Source organism: Nesoenas mayeri, assembly GCF_963082525.1.
Source record: "Nesoenas mayeri genome assembly, chromosome: 9".
Lineage (NCBI taxonomy): Eukaryota > Metazoa > Chordata > Aves > Columbiformes > Columbidae > Nesoenas > Nesoenas mayeri.
The window spans coordinates 2,346,455-2,367,532 of record NC_137557.1 but is presented as its reverse complement, the minus strand read 5'-3'; the positions used below and the strand labels follow the sequence as shown (position 1 = coordinate 2,367,532).

The window sequence follows — 21,078 nt, the reverse complement described above, 5'->3', positions numbered from 1 at the left end:
AAAGAATATAAGAAGCAGAAACCTTTCTGCAGTAAATCCTTCTCGCTTTCATCACTTGTCAGTTTAGCCACCTCCTGGGCTACAAGTTACATTTGGATCATCAATTTTAATAGCCAGTTCTCCGTGAATTTGTCAAATTCTCTTTTGAACCCCTTCCTGGTTTGGCTCCCCGCGGCAGCACATTATTTGATGAAGAAGAAAAGGTTCCTGTTGTTTGCGTTAAACCCAGCGATGCGCGTTGCCCCCAGGGACAGCGCCGCCTCCGACTCTTTGGCTGCAAAGTGGAAAGAACAGGTTTTTCCCTGAATGTAAAACAACTTCTAAACTTGCAGTTTATCAATACGCTCCCAGCAGCGTAAACGCGCGTACGCACAACGTGCCCGTTCCTCTCCATTCGCTTTCGGCGTCAGAGCAGCGGGGATCCCTGCGCTGCCACACACAGCACGGACCTTCCCAAAGGGGAAGAGAAAATATTTATATACAGACCCTGAGCAAAAGGAACGGGAAAATCTTAGTCTCACTTCGCTTCAACTCTGTACTTGGGAGATGTGTTAATAAAATACGGAGAAGAGCAACAAGACCGGGGAAGGGACTTGAGCACAAGCCCTATGGGGAGAGGCTGAGGGAGCTGGGCTTGTTTAGTCTGGAGAAGAGGAGGCTTAGAGCTGAGCTCAGCACTCTCTAGAACTACCTGAAGGGCAGTTCTAGCCAGGTGGGGATTGGGCTCTTCTCCCAGGCATCAGCAATAGGACAAGGGGGCATGGGCTTCAACTCTACCAGGGGACATTTAGGCTGGAGATGAGAAAGCAATTCTGTGCAGAGAGAGTGGTCAGGCATTGGAATGGCTGCCCAGGGAGGTGCTGGACTCGCCGGCCCTGGAGGTTTTTAAGCTGAGACTGGCCATGGCACTTAGTGCCATGATCTAGTCAATAGGCTGGAGTTGGACCAAGGGTTGGACTTGATGATCTCTGAGGGCCTTTCCAACCCAGTCGATTCTGTGATTCTGTAAAATCACTTCCCTCGTAGCCACGTCCGGGGCCGCTGTGCAGTTGTTCATTAAAGGCAGCCTGCACGTAGGAGAAAACAAAGAAAACATTGGGGTATTTCTTTCTGTGTAGAAATGAGTCTTTATAACAGCAACGTGAAAAAGGAACCTGGACTTTTTGCAGGGATTTTCAACTTTGGAGAAATTATTTTAATAAGTTAAAATGATAACTATCTGCAGCTAAACAAGAAATATTCTGTCTAGTGTAGAGACCTAATGAATTCCCTTCTCTGTTACCTGTTCCCCACTGGATTATCATGATTGATGTGGCCTCATAGCCCCGTTGAAAACATACAACCCAGTTTATAGGACTGCCGGATAATTTTACATATCGGAACATCCTTCTTTACACACAGTAAGTGTAAAATGGAGCAAAATGCTCAAACTGAACTACCAACCCTACATTGCTCCCGTGACAAACACACCTGACTTTTTTCCACCATCTAGATACTTTCTTGTCATGTAGAAGTGAAGAAAATGACAATAACCACATCGTTACATTTCAGTTTTCCAGCTGTGCGTCACACCATCAAGCCAGTGCCCTGTAGATAAAGTGATGGCACATTTGTGTTCGTAGGATTTTATTTCGTTTAAAAGTGAAATCCGTATAGCCACGGTTGAGAAAATACCCTTCGAACCTCGGTGTGATATAAATCAATTTGAGGCAGCTTGAAACGGCGGCTCAAAGAAAAGCAGCCCCTCTCTTTTTCCCCATTCCCAGCAACTGTGTGCAAAGTCTTAGTCAACCCACAACCTGAAAAAAATGTCCATTTATCATGTGACATGATATCATTTATCAGTGTGACATGATGGGATCAGCTCAAGGCCCAGGAGCCAACACTCATGTTTCTCATGGGAGTCCCTGCAGCGCAGCAAGTCGTGGGGCCCCAAACCTGCAGCAAATTGAATCAGAGTCCCAGAATCCCCAGTCGAAAGGGACCACAAGGATCATCTGGTCCAACCTTTCTTTTCTGGTCCAGCTGAATCTTACAAGTGCCCAATGCTGGGGAATCCACCACTTCCCTGGGGAGATTATCCCAATGGCTGATTGTTCTTGTTGTGAAATGTTTCCCTCTTGTGTCCCATCAGAATGTCCCCAGGAGTGACTTGGACCTGTTGCCCCGCATCTTTTCGACGTGACCTGTTGTAACAAGGGAGAAAGGGACCTGGGGGTCCTGGGGACAGCAGGGTGACCATGAGCCAGCACTGGGCCCTTGTGGCCAGGAAGCCAATGGGACCTGGGGTGGGTTAGAAGGGGGTGGTCAGTAGGTCAGAGAGGTTCTCCTGCCCCTCTGCTCTGCCCTGGGGAGACCACACCTGGAATCTTGTGTCCAGTTGTGGCCCCTCAGTTCCAGCAGGACAGGGAACTGCTGGAGAGAGTCCAGCGCAGCCACCAAGATGCTGCAGGGAGTGGAGCATCTCCCGTGTGAGGAAAGGCTGAGGGAGCTGGGGCTCTGGAGCTGGACAAGAGGACACTGAGGACACTCATTCATGGGGATCAAGATGGAAAGGGTGAGTGTCAGGAGGATGGAGCCAGGCTCTTCTGGTGACAACCAGTGATAGGACAAGGGGTAATGGGTTCAAACTGTAACACAAGATGTTCCACTTAAATTTGAGAAGAAACTTCTTCTTAGGAAGGGTATCAGAACACTGGCCCAGGCTGCCCAGGGGGGTTGTGGAGTCTCCTTCTCTGCAGACATTCCAACCCGCCTGGACACCTTCCTGTGTAACCTCATCTGGGTGTTCCTGCTCCATGGGGGGATTGCACTGGATGAGCTTTCCAGGTCCCTTCCAACCCCTGACATTCTGGGATTCTGTGATTCTCTCTCCATCTTCTCCATCACCATCCTTTACACACATGGTGCTGAGGTCTCCCCTCAGTCTCTTTTCTCGAGGCTGAACCAGCCCAGTTCTCTCAGCTCACACGGCAGCATCCCAGTCCTTGGACCATCTTGGTGGCCCTTCTCCAGGCCCTCTCCAGCCTGTCCACGTCTTTTTTGTGTGGCGGGGACCAAAACCCAACACCCTATTGCAGGTGTCATCCCACCACTCTGACCCGCTCCTGCGGGACGTGGCCTGCACGTCCTGCCACACGAGGATGCTGGTTTCCCAGGAAACACAAGGAATCTCCTTCTGATCAGCAGCTTGAGCGATGTAGAAATTATAGTATCAGGGTAAGACACTGGCCTTGAAACAACTGTGGTTTGGGCTTGCGAAGAATCACTTGGTTGCAGAGCCGCAAGGTGATTGTCACTGACAGGAATTTAAGTCACTCACCTTGAACATAATCCTCTGAGCTCCACTCTCGCTAACGTGCAAAATGTTTGTGCGGTTGCTAAAAAGCTTCTGTTTCTTTAATGCCTTTTCTTCTCCGGTGACAGCCCGTGCTGCAGAATGTTTGCTTTCCCATCAGCTCTTTTATGTATTCTTTGTGATCAGCTTTATAAAACGATGAGAAGTGCCAGCAGGCACATCAGCAAACCGCAGGAATTCAACTCGTGCCGTTGGCATTTCCAGGTGCCTCCGAAAAGTCACTTTGTGTGTGTAATCACAGCCCGTGCAGACGGGAGCGAGCGCGTCGCTGCAGCTGCCACCTCGGCAGGAACAGTGACGGGTGCAGGCATCGCTGTCCTCTAATGGCGTGTAAAATATCCACTTAAAACTGCCTCTTCTTAATTGCATTTTGTCATTCCGATACGTACACATTATTACACTGCACTAACCATGGGCCTCATCGCTGTGTAACCTCCAGCCCAGGCGCCCTCAGAACCTTCAGCAGCAGCTGAACGAGGTTTCCTGGAAAAACACCCAGCTAAAAAGTTTTGTTTCTGCTGGGCTTACAGCAAATCACGTTCTCGAGCTTTAAACAACAAGGAATCGTTAAATGAAATGGATTTCACCTGGAAACAGAAGGAATTTGCAGATTAGATCAGCCAACCAGGAATGGAAACGCTGTCCTGAGGTTTAGGTGACTGACAAATAGCACAGCTAAAACATCCTGATAACTATTAATACAGAGAACAAAGACATTTATAAGAACACCAAAGCAGACACCCTGCAGATATCATTTTGTTATACATCGTAATGTTCCACGTTTGCAAATTATTTGTCCCGAAGTGACTTTTCGTCCAGGTTGAGGTGACAGGAGCAGTGCGGCCGGTGGCAGCGGCTACACAGGAACTGAAGGTGCCTCAGTTTTACTCTTTACCCTTGAACACCATCCAGTTCCCTCCCTGGTACGACCGGACCTGTGTCGGTCATCGATCTCAGTGCAAAACCTCACTGTAAGCAATCCCTAAATAATATATTTGCAGCTAGAAGTGGCCTTCATCCTGCTGCTTGTAAAATCAGTCGCATTTTTCTGACTTGAAGTAAAATTTCACGATGGGTTTGTTCCCAGCGGTTTTTTGGCCCGTTGTGCCCCAGCTCATTCAAGGCAGTTGGACAGAAGAGCCTGTGAATGTTTGTGCACTTGCTTCTTTTTATGCCTCGAGGTGAGATGTGAGTCCTCCCGCAGGGTGTTTTCAGTGTTTCCTTCTCAAACGGGCAAAATGTGAACTACACAGAAAAAGGAGGCGTTTACTAACACAAGCATAGAAATATTGGCTCTCAGTATTTTTATCCTCTTCCTGCACAGGGGTTTGTGCAGCACAGGAATTCCTGTGTGCGGTTGGTGCTGGGAGGACGGGAAGCACCGAGCTGCTCCGATTGAATGCGGAGCCATTCGCAACTTTGCCGCTTCAGCGGCCGCAACGCGGCTCATCCCGCAGCGCCCGGCCCGCTGCACCTCCTGCAGTTTGAGATCCGTAACTCACGTGCAGCACAGCGGGGATTTGGGGGTGGGTCTGGCAGGAAGCCGGAGAAACGCTTGAACTCCCGAAAGAACCGTTCTAAACGTTGCTGTTTCTCTCCAGGTGGTTTTATCAGCTTTAACGGCTCGTGGCGCGTGCAGGGGATCCTGGCCATGTCCCGCTCCTTGGGGGATTACCCTCTGAAGAACCTGAACGTTGTCATTCCCGACCCCGACATTCTTACCTTTGACCTGGACAAACTGCAGCCGGAGTTCATGATCCTGGCGTCGGATGGGCTGTGGGACGCGTTCAGCAACGAGGAAGCCGTGCGGTTCATCAAGGAACGCTTGGATGAGCCGCACTTTGGTGCCAAGAGCATAGTCCTACAGTCCTTTTACAGAGGATGTCCCGATAATATCACCGTAATGGTGGTGAAGTTCAGGAATAGCAGCAAAACAGAGGAACAGTAATTGCAGCTGGGGCTCTGCCGCACTCTGAACTTAGAACAAACTCGTACATTTTAAACGTAGTAGAAAGCTCTAGTAAATGCCGTTAAGATTCTACACAGAAGGAACAGATCCCTCTGGTCTTTGTTCCCTGCTTAGCAAAAGGAGCAATACAATAAATACTTTCTGAGTGATGATAAGGATTCAGTTCGTTCACATGTACCTGTCGCCCGTGACCTTCCTGCTCCTTAGAAACTAAAGTGTAACCTCCCATTTCAGAGTTTTCTTTACAAATCTCATGTAGACTTTTCGTTTGACTCCTTGCTTCTCATTTGTGGCGGTCGAAGGTTCGCGCGGAGGCCCGAGCGACGGGGACGCTGCTGCCGGCGCTCGCAGGCGCGACTCCAGAACGATGCTCTCGCGTCTCTCATCTCTTTCCTTTTTTAATCTGCAGTGCTCAGGTTGTACAGGAAAAGGTTGGTGATTATTGACACGAAGGAGGAAGAGGAGCCAACTCTTAACCTGCTACCACAGAACTGGCTCTCGCTTTGTTTAACCTCCCGCCCCTTAAGTATTAATAAACCCCCGCCAAGCATGTGATGAGGTAGAGTTACCGAGTTACCTGAAGCCACATGTTTATTCAGTCTGTGCATTACTCGAATTTAAACATCTCCTCTATGCCATATTGTATTCAAACCAACTAATGTTAAACTCCAGCGAAATATCCTGATCCTGACACTTCCTATATCAAAACCTCGGTCTGCTGGGGTCGAGGAACATGTCATTCACCGAGATTCAGCCCTTTATCAGGTTTTTGACAAGGACTTTTCACAGGCTTGTACAGAAAGTGATGCGAGATAAAGTTCATTTCATTAATGATTGTCTGGAAAACAAAAGAGGGCGTTCCTTAGAGCCACCTAGATGGAAGTGAAGCCTATCGAGAGACTTCCTCGTGCTACTGCAGATTGATTTCTGGTGTTAATGAGGGGAAGACCACTTAAAAAATGTTTTTCAGTATAACATGTAAATGCCAGACTTAAATGCTTCTGTTAAGTCTAGATAAAAAAGTGTTTAGATCTAACTTCCAGTATTTAATTGAATTTTGGAATCTGTGACTACTGTAAGTTTACATGACGACAGTCTGTTGTTGGAGGTTGGGATTTTGGGTGGCTCGCTGGCCCGTATCATGTCGTACAACAATCCTTGGGGTTCCCTCCCTCAAAACATGGTCCCGGACAATCCGCTCGAGTCTCGTGTTTTCAAGGTGATGGAGTTGTCGGTATCTGGGTCCCGAGGTGAATCAGGGATAGAATGCGTTAACCGCCCTTGTCTGGGTTTTGGGTAAAGACACAATATTCCTTAGTTTAACCGTTCCCTGGCTCTCATCACCCACCTGCAGTGGTTTTGGGCAAGTGGCTGGTCCCTAAAATACCAGCACGTGTTGTGGTTGTGCTGAGCGGGCAGGATGTCGCTCCAGACAAAACCGGAAGAGCACAGATTTCTGCTCGAGCAGGAATCCCCATCTTAGTCACTTTTGTTATCTTTCCCCCAACAAACTCCCCTCCTTTAGTTTGTTTGGAGAGAATCATGACTCTTAATTGGATATGTTGCTATTACCAGTGCTGTTCAAACCGTGTTTGGATCCTTGGGCACCTCTTCTCATCTCAGACGCCAGTAGAGCCCCTTGACTCTGAGGAGCAGCCGAGTGATGAGCAGAGAGATCCAAGTGTCTGGCGTCCCCTGCTCTGGTCCTTCAGAGGGTGGCAGCTTGTGGGCTTTTAAAATCTCTCCAACAGTGCATTCGGTGAATTTCAAATGCAACTTTGCAGTTAAATTGAGCAGCTAACAGAAAATGTTAATAACTGCAGGTTACCTTATTTTGAAAAGGTAGTTGAGGTCAGAGCGCTGTGAAATGAAAACCTTGTGTGGTATTTCCATGGGAGCGTTTAATCACGTCCTCAGAACGCTACGGCAGCAGGATCGCAACTGCAGGCAGAGCTCAATGGGATGTGCGGCGTTTGCCTTTCCCTTCTGCTTCACAGGTGATGTTTCTGTCCTGCTGGCTTCGCTTGGTAGGACGGTGTCTGGGTGTTTGTAAAACAGCTGCTCAGGAACAGGAGGATTTGCCCCAGCAGCCTCCAGAGCCCTAAAGCAGAGGACACGTACAGAGCAGGGTCAGCAGCACGGGATTTAGGAGAACACACCGTGCAGAGTGATGTGGAACTGTCTGGCGGGCTTGGCAGGATATTTATTCCAGGATTTGTTTACTCCGCCACTCACAGGCCCATCCAGTCAGCGCATCAGCCCCATTTCAACCTTGCACTGTCTGCACCTGCAACAATTGTTGGTTTAGCACCTTCGGTTTTCTTGGCAACACCCCCGCCTCGGCAGCAGCTCCCTCCTGGCCAGAGGCATCATGAGCTCTGGTAAGGTCTTTTGGTTATATTAATATTACTTTAAAACACTAGTTGCAGCCACGTTAGGTTTAAAGGTGGGCTGCTGGAGGGGACGGGCCCGTCTTCCAGGTGTGCGGTGCCGACCTGTCCCCTGCTAGATGTCTCCAAGAAGTTTTTAATCCAGTTCTAGACACCTGTAGCTTCCCAGTCATGTTGATCTGAGCCAAATTCCGTCGTGATACAAAGAGCTGTTGGATGACAAGATGAAGCAGTGTATGTATTGGTTACACAACTTGAATGATCTGGGTCTGGTCCTCCACTGCTGGAACGTGGATCCTACATCTGGGAGGAGCTGCCGGAGCAGGAACATCCCCCGGCGCTCGAGCACAAGGTGCTGCAGCCCCCACTCCATCCTGGTCCTGCTGCCCGGCCCAGCCACCTCCCAAAAAAAGGGGAGATGCCTTTTGGTTAAAGTGGCTCATGCACATCTGAGAGCTCCCGAATTCCTGCCCTGTGTATTTGTGGAAGTTTTTTGTTTAAGCCAGAACAGCTCCATCGGCGACAGTTCATCCAGCAATGATGGTTTATAACGGCAGAAAACTGATATATTAAGTTGCTGCCAAAGAGCATCTTTCGTATGGTCTAATAGGAAAAAACATACCTTGTAATTAGTCACCTTGAAAGTACTTGAAAGGACTTGGGCTGTTCCCAGTGGTGTTGTAAACTAACAGTTTAACTCTCCTGTAGCGCACATTGAAGGTTTTCCATTCTGCTCATGGACTAGCAGGTGGTTTATCACTGATTACGAACCAGCGGGTTCCGACAAGGCTGTTTGTTCACTCCTCTGACAAAAGGGCTTTGACCTTCACCGCTGGCAGCTCCTGCCAGTGACGGGATCCCGGCTCTAGATCCCGGCCTGGTTAGGCGGGATCACAGCTCCGTCTAGTGGCTGGCCTAAGCACCATAACCAGCAGGATTGGTAAAGTTAATAGTGAAAAATGTGTGATTTAAAGTCCCCCTTGCACAGTTCACAATTTTAAATGAATGAGCCAGTTTTATGGACTGTTTAGATAAAGTAAATACCATTTGACATCATGTATTGTCTGCTGACATGTGGACACAAGGTCAGTACCAAAACTACTGCTGATGTGTTTACATTATTTTATCATTGACACGTGGTAAACTTAAAAAAATAATAGTGAAGTTTTTAGAATAAAGAAATTAGTACTAAAGCCTGAACAACAGTGTTTGCTACACAAACACTAGATTTTGAAAATAAGGGAGTTTTGTTGCTTCTCAGAATACATGCTTTAAATAATCATAATATATTGCTAATGCAGCTGATACTTATTTTACAGATAAACATTTAGTAAGTGATTATACTAAAAAAAACCCTCACCAGCCTTTCATTTTCCTTAGGTAACGAAGTTCAAGGTATCAGTTGTCTCTTGTTCTATACAATAGGCCAGATGCTCCTTTAAGCCAAACGTGCAGCCGAAGTCCGTCTAAAGCCATCAGTAAAGAGCCTCAAATCGAGAGCAATTCTGGACTAAAGAGTTGAAACCCAGTTTTGTGAGTAGGTCAGCTCAGTGTTACAGAAAAGCTCTGACTGAGTTGAGCAATAAGGAAATAAAGCACTTTTTTCTGCGTTTATATGGCCAGCCCTATGCTCCTTTGAGCCTGTGGAGACGCATCGGTGCTTCGAGGGAGGCAGATATTATTCAATATATTCATCAATGATTTGGAAGAGGGAATAGAAGATAAACCTTAGGAAAATATTGCAAACCGTCTATGTCTTGTTAGTACTGAACCGGGAATAAATAAAGCCCCTAAGTTTGCAGCACGCACTATTTCATGGCTTCTTGTGAACCTGTTTGTTCAACGCACAAAACATATAAACCTTTTAACTCTTCTGAAATACCATCCAGGTATTGACAGTCTTGACATCCTGCCCTGTAAACCCCTTTTGCTGCCCCCCTAGCTGTGGTTTCCAGACATCGCTGACCAAGAGATTATTATCATTATCATTATTATTATTATTAGGCTTTTCAAGGTAGAAAGCCCCACACTTTTCACATCCAAATCACAAGCGCTTGGAGTCCTGATTTAATTTGTCTTTCTGAACCACTTGCCTGCACAAGAACCTTTGGATTTAGGAACATCTCAGCCTGTGATTGAAGCTGCATCCTCAGTACAATATTGTAGGCAGACGCAATAAAATTTGGGCCAACTGCCGACTTTAATGCGAGTTCACAGTCTTTGCATGGCTGCTCACACAAGAAACTTCCCTGATACTTGCTTTAAGCGGAAACATTAGCTCAGTTATGAATTGTTATGGTCTTTTAAGCAATAATAAGGTCAGACTCAAATATGAACGCAAAAGCCTTGAAAACCACGATCAGTGTTATCGTTCTGGGGCACAAATATTAAAAGCACCTTGTTTGGTGGTGGGTGCATTTTTCTTGCAGCCCTTTTGCTGTAATACCCGGTTCTCATTCCCTCGCCAGGAGCACTGGGTTCTTTCATCAATACATTTATTTGACACAGCAATACAAGCCATGCTGGACTATCAGTGTTCTTGCGAAAATAATGTATTTCTAAACACTTAACATGGCAAACGTATAAAAAAGGAAGAGGTGGTGGGTTTTTTAAGGTGTACAAATGATCAAAGAGCAGGTGAAACATCTCTCCCAGAGTGCTCAGGGCATGACAACAGCGCAGCAACCACATCACAGATCCCAAAAGCACAGGAACAGCTGGAGTTTCACCCGTTTCTAGAACCACAGCAGCATTCTGCCCTCAGTTATGCAATACTGGACCTTTAGCTATTGAGTTTAACGAAATAAATCTATTTTTTAAAAACTTTGATCTTCTTAACATACATTCTTAGACCGCTGACATCTGAAATACTTATCTAGAGAGAATTCTCCCCAAGACCGCATTTTTAGATCTAAAACCAAATACCACACCCCATAATTCCATCACAAAACCAGGTGCAGTTGTTGTAAAGAGCAAAATTCAATACTGACCATAATCACAACGTAAAAAACACGGTGAAACCTCCAAGTTGGTCCTGGAGGTTTCTGCACCTGGTGTAATTTGTCTCTAAGAGACGACGTGAAGAGCAGCCCCGTGTAAATACGGCACCGGCCCCGCTGGAGCAGGAGGTGGCAGCTCCAGGAGGTACCTGTAGCATCTGCGCTGTGTAGTGGACGTGTCAAGAATAATCATGTTAACGCAATTGCCAATTCTGTATTGTTGTCTATTAGAAGTGTAAACTACTGAAAACTCGGCCTTGCAGATATGAATAAAGTGATTAAAATACCCATCTTTACAGATACAATGAAGTTTGTCCTCTTCAAGAAACACAAACCTTAGCATTTCTTTCTTTTTTCATTTTAAAATTTGAAGAGAACTCTTGTAGAAAACAGTTGTAAAGTCACAATGTAAATGCATCTGTTCTGATCTTCCCTGCGTGGTTCCAGCGCTCTCAGGGGCTGTGCACAGATCGTTTCCATCATCCTGATGCATGAGATGTCTGATAACTCCACCGTTCACAAACTCACCCCGCGAACATTATCAGACACCCAAGCAATTTTATTTTCTACATTCCTAGATACACACCCACAAAGCGCATCCCATTCGCAGAATATCCCATTGGCTTCTGCAGACCCCGCAGGGTCCCCAGGTTTGTAACACTCTGCAAACATTCCAGAGGTGTTTGGGTTTAAATTCGGTGCCGTAAAACCCTCGGGAGGATCAGAGGTGATATTTTGAACAAAGGAGGTTGTTGGGCAGAGAACAAACACCTAAAGGTGGCAAAGGATGATTCAGTTGCAAAAACAATAAGAAAAAAATCCAGTTAGTAATTTGGGAATTATCTTCAAGGCTCCTTTCTTGGCATAAACATTCTTGCTCAGTGACATTTCACGTCAGGGCAGGTACATGAGAAAGCGCATTGTGAATGCTCAGTATTTTTATTTAGGAACATCCCAGGGCAATTCTGCCGTTGGGTCCCATGGGCAGCGCTGGGTTTGGGTTGCGTTGCCCTGGACTTTAAACATCTTTACACTAAATAGGTTGAAGTTTATAGATAAATACAGAATCAAAGGCAAGTAACTGAAGTGTCTGCTGATAAATCCTGCCAAAACCTGATGATTTCGCTTGGTGTAAGGCCATGTACTGCAACCAAATGTCGATACTTACAGATATCAAAATCAATTTTATAAAGAAAGAACTTATTATCTTCTGGAATACTGATGTTCACTTTAAGCATATTTAAGCAAATTCCAACATAAACATCCTCAAATTTAATGGGTTTGACATGACTCATCAGTTCATAAATCCTCAGAGCCAGTTTTCCATCCAGTATATAACCCATCCCGCTGCAATAGGGAGGATACACCTTGAACGGATATTCATCATAAGAGATGTACATCTTTTTGGAAAAGCCTCTGTAGGCGAAGTTATCTACAAAAGGATAACCAATAAAAACATTTTTTGAGGAATTCAGCTTCAGAAGAGATTTGACCAGGTTCGGGGTGTTGATGAAGACGTCGCTATCGGTTTTCATGAGGAATCTCACGTTTGAGCAGAACTCGGTGACCCACCTGAAGCCCATGATCGTTTTCAAGGTGAGATTGTCGTAAGTGTCCAGAAAATCCTGGCGAATTATGTCACCGTAGAGGATGTTTTCGTCTTCTACTGACAACACAGCAGCATCATCTTCTCTTCGAGTCTCCTGCCCCAGTAAGAACAGCGTTAGAACTCGATGTCCCCACCACGAGTCCCGAGATCCCCACGTTAACCTGATGGCCTGTCTTGATTTCACGTCCTCGGGATGCGAAGTCACCAAGATGACCAGGAACGGATCGATGTCTTCGCATTTCAGGTGCTCCCGCAACGTGAAGAGGTAGCGTTGCTTGTAAACTGGCTCGTATTCATAGAAATACATCAGGTTTGTCTGCTTAATCCCCCAGTTGGGGGGAAAACTTACGTACCAAATTGTTACAGCAGAAAATACAAGGAGAAACAAAAAAATCCATGTTAGCGCTCGCATATACATGACACTGACTAGAACTTTGCAGAAGTGCATCAGCGACCTCCAAAATCTCTACCACAAGTCCTGCAGCATGTCTCCTGCTGAAAAAGAAATGAAAAAGTAGCATTCAGAAGGCTGTTGTTCAAATATTATATTTTTCTTATCTTGTCCAAGATCCAAGACTCGCTGGCGCAGCCGTTACAACATCCTGTACCCCACGTGTCTCTGCTGTGTCACAGAATGAGCACAACGCTGAGCTGATGATACTGATTGAAACCGTAGCGGTTTCGCCTCAGAAATTTCCCCTGCACAAACGCACCGTGACCCCAGAGACCTCCACACATCATCTCCGACTCCGCTCAGTCTCGAGGAAGGAACATTGTGCACAAAATCTAACGGCTACCAAAGTGCTCAGCAAATTGATGTTCAGAAGTTTTGATTTAAAGAAAGGAAGTCCTAAAAACTAGTAGTTCTTATAAGCTGGAGCAGATCAGCCAAGAAAACAGGCAGAAAGAGAAGTACAAGGCAATATTTGGTCCCTCATGTAAGGGTGGAATGGCTCCGTGTCCTCAGTTTTGACTGAGCACAAGCAAAGCCACATCCTGACAGCAGCGTCGGAGCCGCAGCTGCAAACACCAACGTGTCGTGACAGACTCGGCTCTTGCGCTGCCCAGAGAAACAGCTCCTGCAACGCGCAGCATGATACGGCAATCGGGTAATAGACACACGTTAGAAAATAAATCATGTGATTGAATAAAGGGGCATCGCAACTGATTTTGGCACAACAGCGTTACAGCTGACAGAACGGGAGCAGCGGGGAATCCGCTGCAGCAGATGAGCTTCGAATCTTCAAGAAGTTTTGTAGATTTTTCTATTATTTTCCATTTTAAGCCAACAAAACGCTACAGAATCTTCCTGCTACTTGCCATCTGTTTAGGTTTTAAAGAAGAAGGGATCCCACCCGCAGTGTTTTCATGAAAAGCCTTACCCTCGGTGCATGGGAAAGCGACGTGCACTCAGCTCCATCAGCAAAGCCAGGCAAACTGAGAGCAGCCGCGGGCACCAGCGATGGAGACGAGGCAGAGCTGCTTTTTGGCCTGGGCCACGCACCTTGGTCTGAGCCCAACCCCGTGGCGTCCGCGCTGACGATGGTACCACGGTGTCAGGACTAGATATTCAAATCTATACATCATTCCAAAACCAGATTTAAAAAGAGAATCGCAGTCCTCTACCTCCCATTTGGCAGCACTTGCCTTTGCTGTATTGCTTTAAAACTACATTGGCTGTGAACATAATGTACCTTTAAGCCAAAATAGTTACAAAATAATTAAGCTGTCACTGTGGGAGCTCCCAACAATTTCTAACGTTTGCAGTATTTACCCTGCACTGTAAGGTATCTACAAAGATACAGGTAAGGATGATGGAAGGTCCCATTTCAAAACACAATTAATTACTATTGAACTTATATTTTAAATGACCACTGCAAGGCTTGTAAATGTTTTACATTTTTTTAAATAAATCCAAACCCCAACATCACATGTTAGAAATCAGGAGAATTTAAATTGCCAGAGCCCACTTGCCTTGTATTTCTGTGTACAATCTGACTTTAAATTGACGATGCATTAAGGGAAGCATTTGGCGCACCCTTCACCAGTGATATAGAACGCATCACTTCAAATGCATTTAAAGCACTTTTACACAAACAGCTACTGAAATAGAAGAGCTGATCCCTTTCAAAGCTGCGTGGCTCCAAAAATGCTCCATGGCAACACGACTCAGTCCTAACAGGATTCACTTCCTAACGTGACCAACGTCCCGTCTTATAGACACGTAAAACCTCCGAAATTTTGGGTTGATCCACTTCTTTTTCTTCACAAGAATCACAGTTAGAAGAGAAGATAAATTTGGTGGGTGCAGAGAAAACTCCTTGGATGTGCTCAGATTACATTTAGGAAAATTGACTATAACCACAAAAAATCAGATTTGCAATCTGGTACTTACTTAAAAAAATTAAAATGCTCCGTTTTTCTCTCTATATACCAGCCTGGCTTTCAGTGAACAATATGAAAAATACACACTGGAAGGAAATAACCTGAGTTATATATCAGTGCTTATATATTTGATGTTATATAAGTAGCATTTCTCAGTGTTCGATGATCAATTTAAAGCATGCCAAAGTTTGATCAGTTCTTGACTACCTAATGGAAGAATAATCCGATTAGAAGGACCTTGATTCTTTATGGACAGAAAAGCCATTTTGAAGACCAGAACTGGAGATCAATGCCTGATCTGCTACATAATGAAAAATCTGAGAATATTCAAAATACAGGCAGCAATCCTCCACTGTCACTAATCACAGAACTTCAAACACACAGAGAATAACGGGAAAATTAAAGGGGAAACCCTCACCACAGTCCTTATGGGAAAATCCTCTTTTCTTCCTCTTTCAAATGCTTAAAGTGATGAGGCTGAAGGAGTGAGGTCTGAAAGTCGAGCAGGCACTTTAGCTTGGAGATGCTGCAGCTGCAGAACTCCAGTGATGCCCAGGACGGGTCCTCACGGCTTCCAGGCTTTATTTCCCAGCAGTTTTTGGCTTCCAGTTGCACTCAGGCAAGAATCGCTCCTTCCAGGGAAATGCTGTGATTTTCCTGCAAGCTGGCGGCTTGCTGGAACCACACATCAAGTCTGAGATTGTGCTGACAGATGAAACCGATGGACTTCTAACTATAAGAAGGCGTGTACTGAGCATGTTCTAGAACGTCAGATCCATTTCTCACTCTGCTAGAGCTTGGGAATTCCTTGACAGGAAGAAGGTGGCAAATTCTCATTATCATTAAAGTCTAATAATTATGATAGCTAATGAATAGTCTAATTTAAAGATTACTACCATATCTATAATGTTAAATCATAGGAAAAAAAAAAAAGCTACCAGCAGAAACAACTTGGAAATCTATTGCTGTTCCTGTTTCCTCATGTTCTTTGCCTGGGTTACTGCCAACGAGAACCAGAGGAATTTCTGCAAGGTCCTGGGCTGTGATGGCCGAGAACAACAATCCTTTTAAGGTTATTTTCAATAGCCTTTAAAAGTGACTTTCTCTCTCTTCAAATTGCCCAAACAATCTTAATTCTCTGCTGCAGGAAACCTTGCACAACGTATAGATTAATTAAGAGAGCACAGCCCAAGAGGTCGAATTCCCTAAGAGGAAATCTGCCCGTTGCAGAAAACATACACAAAAATAAAAGCCGTGTAACTGTTTGCTGTTTGAAAAGAGAAAAAGCGCTGACACAATCGTGTCCACACGGGGCACCCCGGCGGCCGCTCCAGCCCCCGACCCCCTCCACACCCCCCGCCGTGAGCAGCCGCGCTGACCCCTCGCCGGTACCGTCGCTGTTGTCCCCGTTGTCCCCGCGGCTTCCGCTGCCACCGCCTCCCTCTGTCGCCCGGTGGGGCGGGGCGGGGCGGGGCGGGGCGGTGCCTCCCGGCCGCGGCCCCTCCGAGCGGCGGCCGCCTCCGCCCGCCGGGCCCGGCCGCCCACAGGGCCTGGAGCGGGAAGCGGCGCTGGCCCCGCAGGGCTCCAGCGAGTTCCCTTCTTTACACATCCCAGTATTTGGGTTCCAGGGAAGAACACACCGGCGTTTTCCAATTCAACTTGCTCTCTTGCTGCAGGTTCCAGGCTTGATCGTGCTGAGGGTTCACCCCCAAGCCTCCATAAATTATGACATTAATTATATTTTGTAACGTTACAAACTGAATACAAACTGAAACACAGGAGGTTCCACTTAAATATTCATCGATGACTTGGATGACGGAATAGAGTGCACTATCAGCAAGTTTGCTGATGACGCCAAGCTGGGAGGAGCGGTGACACACCAGAGGCTGTGCTGCCATCAGAGACCTGGGCAGCTGGAGAGTTGAAATAGAACAAGGGCAAGTGTAGAGTCTTGAATCTGGGTAGGAACAACCCCAGGTTCCAGTATAAGTTGGGGAATGACCTATTAGAGAGCAGTGCAGGGGAAAGGGACCTGGGGGTCCTGGGGACAGCAGGGTGACCATGAACCAGCACTGGGCCCTTGTGGCCAGGAAGCCAATGGTACCTGGGGTGGGTTAGAAGGGGGTGGTCAGTAGGTCAGAGAGGTTCTCCTGCCCCTCTGCTCTGCCCTGGGGAGACCACACCTGGAATCTTGTGTCCAGTTGTGGCCCCTCGGTTCCAGCAGGACAGGGAACTGCTGCAGAGAGTCCAGCGCAGGGCAACAAAGATGATGGAGTGGAGCATCTCCCGTGTGAGGAAAGGCTGAGGGAGCTGGGGCTCTGGAGCTGGAGAAGGGGAGACTGAGGGGTGACTCATTCATGGGGATCAATATGTAAAAGGTGAGTGTCAGGAGGATGGAGCCAGGCTCTTCTTGGTGACAACCAACGGTAGGACAAGGGGTAATGGGTTCAAACTGGAACACAAGACGTTCCACTTAAATTTGAGAAGAAACTTGTTCCCGATGAGGGTGGCAGAGCCTGGCCCAGGCTGCCCAGGGGAGTTGTGGAGTCTCCTTCTCTGCAGACATTCCAGCCCGCCTGGACACTTTCCTGTGTAACCTCATCTGGGTGTTCCTGCTCCATGGGGGGATTGCACTGGATGAGCTTTCCAGGTCCCTTCAAACCCCTGACATTCTGTGATACAAAAGCACACAGCATGGTGGCATATCCTGCCCAGACAACTTGGGAATCTACATAGTTTACATGAATCTATGCAGTTTACGAAAGGGTTCTTGTGCAAAGTTTGAGTTCAGATTAGTTGATGGAAAATCATCTGAGTTCTGGTTTATTGCTGTGGGTTTTTTAAACCAAATGTATAGGCAAACCCTGCACAAGTAAGATAGCCTCACCCAGCAGAGCAAACACACCTTTGGACACATCAAAGGAAGACTTCTCGCTCTTTAAATATTCACCTCTTGCTGCAAATGGAGATGTAGAACCAGTGTGAGGAAGGCCGTGTCCTGCTGTATCTTGTGCAGATGCGGACAGCTCTGTTTCCATCTCATGCTGGTAGATAAACACCGAAGTAATGTGGGAAATCGGTGCTGGAAGCGGCTCTGCATCACAAAATCATGCTCTGAACCAAACTCATGTTTCACGTGGGTAGTTAAAAACTGCAAAACCATGGAGTCCTCAGAAGGGAGCTGTTCTGCCCTGGAAATAAATGTAATTAGCTCATAAAAAGTCAAACATCGCTTAATCATTTTTTTAAAGTTGAGCCCATGAATATCGAATACAGTTGGAGCAAACGTTTAGAGCAGAGAACTGTGAGTAATGGTTAAATGGTGGCGCTACATTATTTATAAAGAAATGCAAATGCTTTATTCCCTCATTTAATACATTATGACCTGCTCCTGAAACAAATCCTACTTGTAATCTATACACGTTATTAAACATGAAAAAACGCACAAGAGTGAGTGTGTCACTGCCCTCTTCCATTGCCCCCAATTAGTTCTGGTCTAACCCTTTAAGCTTCAAGAGAAACCAGATGATAACTTGTCTGTCAAGACTGACGTTCGTTTTATGCAACATGTGTAATATCTGAGCAACCAATGTCGCAATTATCAAAATGATTACCCTATCAGTCAGCGGCTCACTCAGCTAGAAGGTCTTTACGTCTTTTTTGCTGATTATGTGCTTTCTGAAGCAAAGACAAATGGCAATAACTAATACTAGTGCTTCTGGCTATAAGGGCAAATAATTATTGCAATATTCGGTACGAGTTGGACCAACCCAACGTAGATCTACTAACTGTCCAAAAAATTGAGATTCGACATGAATTAAATAATATTAGACTAAATTTTCTACATCCTCTGTTTTTATTCTACTGTTTAGAATGCTGCCCAAAAAATGATCTTTTGATTGAGGCTCAGTTATTTCCCCCCTTCTTATTCCTCTCCTGAAGGAAATCTTCATCCTAGATCAGTGGGTAACAACAGAATAGAGCATAATGAAGCTAATTTTTAATTTCAAGTAGCTGAATCACAGTAATGGCCATATCATAAGACCTACATTTAGTCTACACCATGCAGAGTTACTCACCGAGTTTACAACTTGGCATAATCAAAGCAGACAACTTCATGCATGGGTGAGGAGGAAGAGCAGCTGATGGAGGCCGAGGCAGTCAGAGCAGAGCACGTTTTTCAATGGCGTTCGCTCATTGTTTTATTGAGTGTTTGTTCCCATGTAGACTCACATTAGAAACGTCCTGAGATTAATTTGTTGCTGGGAGATGAGATGCACCGATATTTCAGATACCTCATCATTTTGCGGATTGGTTAAGTAGGGACAAACCATAAGATTTCTCCTGCATTTATATTTCATTTCTTTTCCAAAGCAGATGCAGTAATAAAGGGATCTTTTCTCTCTGGGGACACACTGAAACAGGGGACATGGCAGTTCCAAGACCACAGCATTAGGGACCATAACCAGGTACACACGATTTTACAATGTAAAGAGCTCTTAAACAGTCACGTAAGTGTGGATCGATGTTCAAACACGTTCAAAGACTGTAACCTTTGCGCTTGTGACCACTTGGTACGTTACTCATCGTTGTTCCGCCCACAGGCTTGGCACTGAACATTTATAAATACTGTTTGCCTATTATCACGTTGATAAAAGCCAGCATGTGTTTGTACAGAGCTTTTACTTACTTTTCATAGCACAAAGCTGCTGCTTCTTCTTCCTGGCTCTTTGTGCTGCATCTCACAGGGGAAGAACAACATTTTTCTGGCAAAAACTGGCGTGCCGGAAGGCGGTGAATTCCAGTTTGAAGGCTTACCAGAGAGCACCACGGCACAAATGGGCCTCCAGAACACCAAACACCCCAAAGTGAAGCGAGCCAACATACCGATGTTGGGACTCGATTCTGCGGGGAAATCCACGCTGTTGTACAAGTTCAAGTATAACGATGCTTTTCTAACAATTCCAACAATCGGCTTTAATGTTGATATGATTGAAATGGGGAAAGATTTCACCGTGACGTTTTGGGATGTTGGAGGACAGCAGAAAATGAGGCAGGTTTGGTGTGATTTCCTGGAAAACGCAGATGGATTGCTCTATGTTGTGGACAGCTCTGATAAGCGACGTCTGGAAGAATCGAAGAAAGAATTTGAACTCATTTTAAAGAATGAATTTATAAAGAACATACCAGTCATCGTGCTAGCAAACAAGCAGGATTTGCCTGGAGCTTTGAACGCTGAGGAAATAACCAGGAAATTCAAGATGAAGAAGAACTGCAGTGACAGAAACTGGTACGTCCAACCCTGTTGTGCTATCACAGGAGAAGGTTTGGCAGAAGCTCTCCACAGACTCATCACATTCACAAAACACTCCAGCAGATCAAAGGAGACTTGTACAGCCTTTAAGGAAATCAAAACACCCTAAGAATTTCTGTCATCAAATTCTGGTGAACTTCAATCAGCGTATTTTGTTGGACAGACTAAATCTGAAAATACTGGTAAACTCTTATGAGTAAATATTTATAAAGAACTTGGACAATATTTAATTATACTGTTATACCTGCAGATGCTTCTGAGATACTACTCTGCAGCATTTTATTAGTCACAATATACTCGGGGAGATTCAGCTCAGAAGCATCGTTGTTGAATGATGAAAAAGGTGGACGTGAGCTTCTGAATTTTAGCAAGTGCTAAAATAGGTGAGCAGTGCTTAAAATGCTTAAATCGAGTATTTTGTCAAGACGTAAAACAGCCAAGTCATTCATTCAGCAAGGCAAGCGAGAGATAAAATGTTTTTCCGTAATAAATGCTCCATGTATGGTTTTCTCATGTGAAAGTATAGTCGTTTTAGAGCTTAACCTCTTAGTTATGTACAAGAGAACCTATGAATCTGAAATAGTTGTTGGGTATTATCACATTCTAGAAACAATTACTCCAAATAGATTTTAACAGACAGGATCTGCTCTGCCACAGCCGAAGCTGAGAGCTAGTGCTGTGTGTAAGGTGTAGGTCTGATGTCCCTTTGTCACATATGTCTTCATGTCTGTGCTGCTGGATTCGATCCTCAGCCAAGAGCAGAGGGATGGACGCCAGTGTGGGATCAGTCCAGCCAAGCGCTGATCCGCGTTGGTTTTGGGTTTAGGGGAAGGAATGGAGGGGATCGGCTCCTTGGTCATTTTTCGTTATCGATTTTGATGGATCCTGTTCTGCCTGTACTGAAGCCACCTGAAATTTTGTTCCTGATAAATTTAAGTGTGATTAAATTTGACATGTGGCACAAAACTGCTAATCGTATTACTACAGTGTGTAGAAAAAAAAATTCCAAATGGAATTTCTGTTCAGATTTCCTGATTCATGAAGGAATGAACTA

At 45.6% G+C, this 21,078-nt stretch overlaps 3 protein-coding genes across 4 annotated transcripts in view; 2 read left to right on the top strand and 1 right to left on the bottom strand.

Annotated features, from left to right (window-relative positions):
• Positions 1-5,306, top strand: part of PPM1L (protein phosphatase, Mg2+/Mn2+ dependent 1L) — a gene marked incomplete at its 3' end in the record, with an annotated part of 84,433 nt that extends 79,127 nt beyond the window's left edge. For both annotated transcript variants that reach the window (XM_080349429.1, XM_080349430.1), the window contains exon 4: positions 4,960-5,306. In XM_080349429.1, coding sequence (XP_080205555.1) covers positions 4,960-5,306 — 347 coding nt within the window. The remainder of the gene's footprint in view (positions 1-4,959) is intronic.
• Positions 5,307-11,678: 6,372 nt separating this feature from the next.
• Positions 11,679-15,141, bottom strand: B3GALNT1 (beta-1,3-N-acetylgalactosaminyltransferase 1 (Globoside blood group)). Its single transcript, XM_080349908.1, has 2 exons — positions 15,129-15,141; positions 11,679-12,817 (listed from the first exon to the last, which is right to left on the bottom strand). The coding sequence occupies exon 2, from the start codon at positions 12,771-12,773 to the stop codon at positions 11,784-11,786; it is 990 nt and encodes a 329-aa protein (XP_080206034.1). The 5' UTR covers positions 12,774-12,817; positions 15,129-15,141; the 3' UTR covers positions 11,679-11,783.
• Positions 15,142-18,888: 3,747 nt separating this feature from the next.
• Positions 18,889-20,133, top strand: ARL14 (ARF like GTPase 14; the record flags this gene model as incomplete). The annotated part of the gene is made up of 1 exon (XM_080349683.1): positions 18,889-20,133. The coding sequence occupies exon 1, from the start codon at positions 19,549-19,551 to the stop codon at positions 20,131-20,133; it is 585 nt and encodes a 194-aa protein (XP_080205809.1). The 5' UTR covers positions 18,889-19,548.
• Between the last annotated feature and the right edge of the window lie 945 nt (positions 20,134-21,078).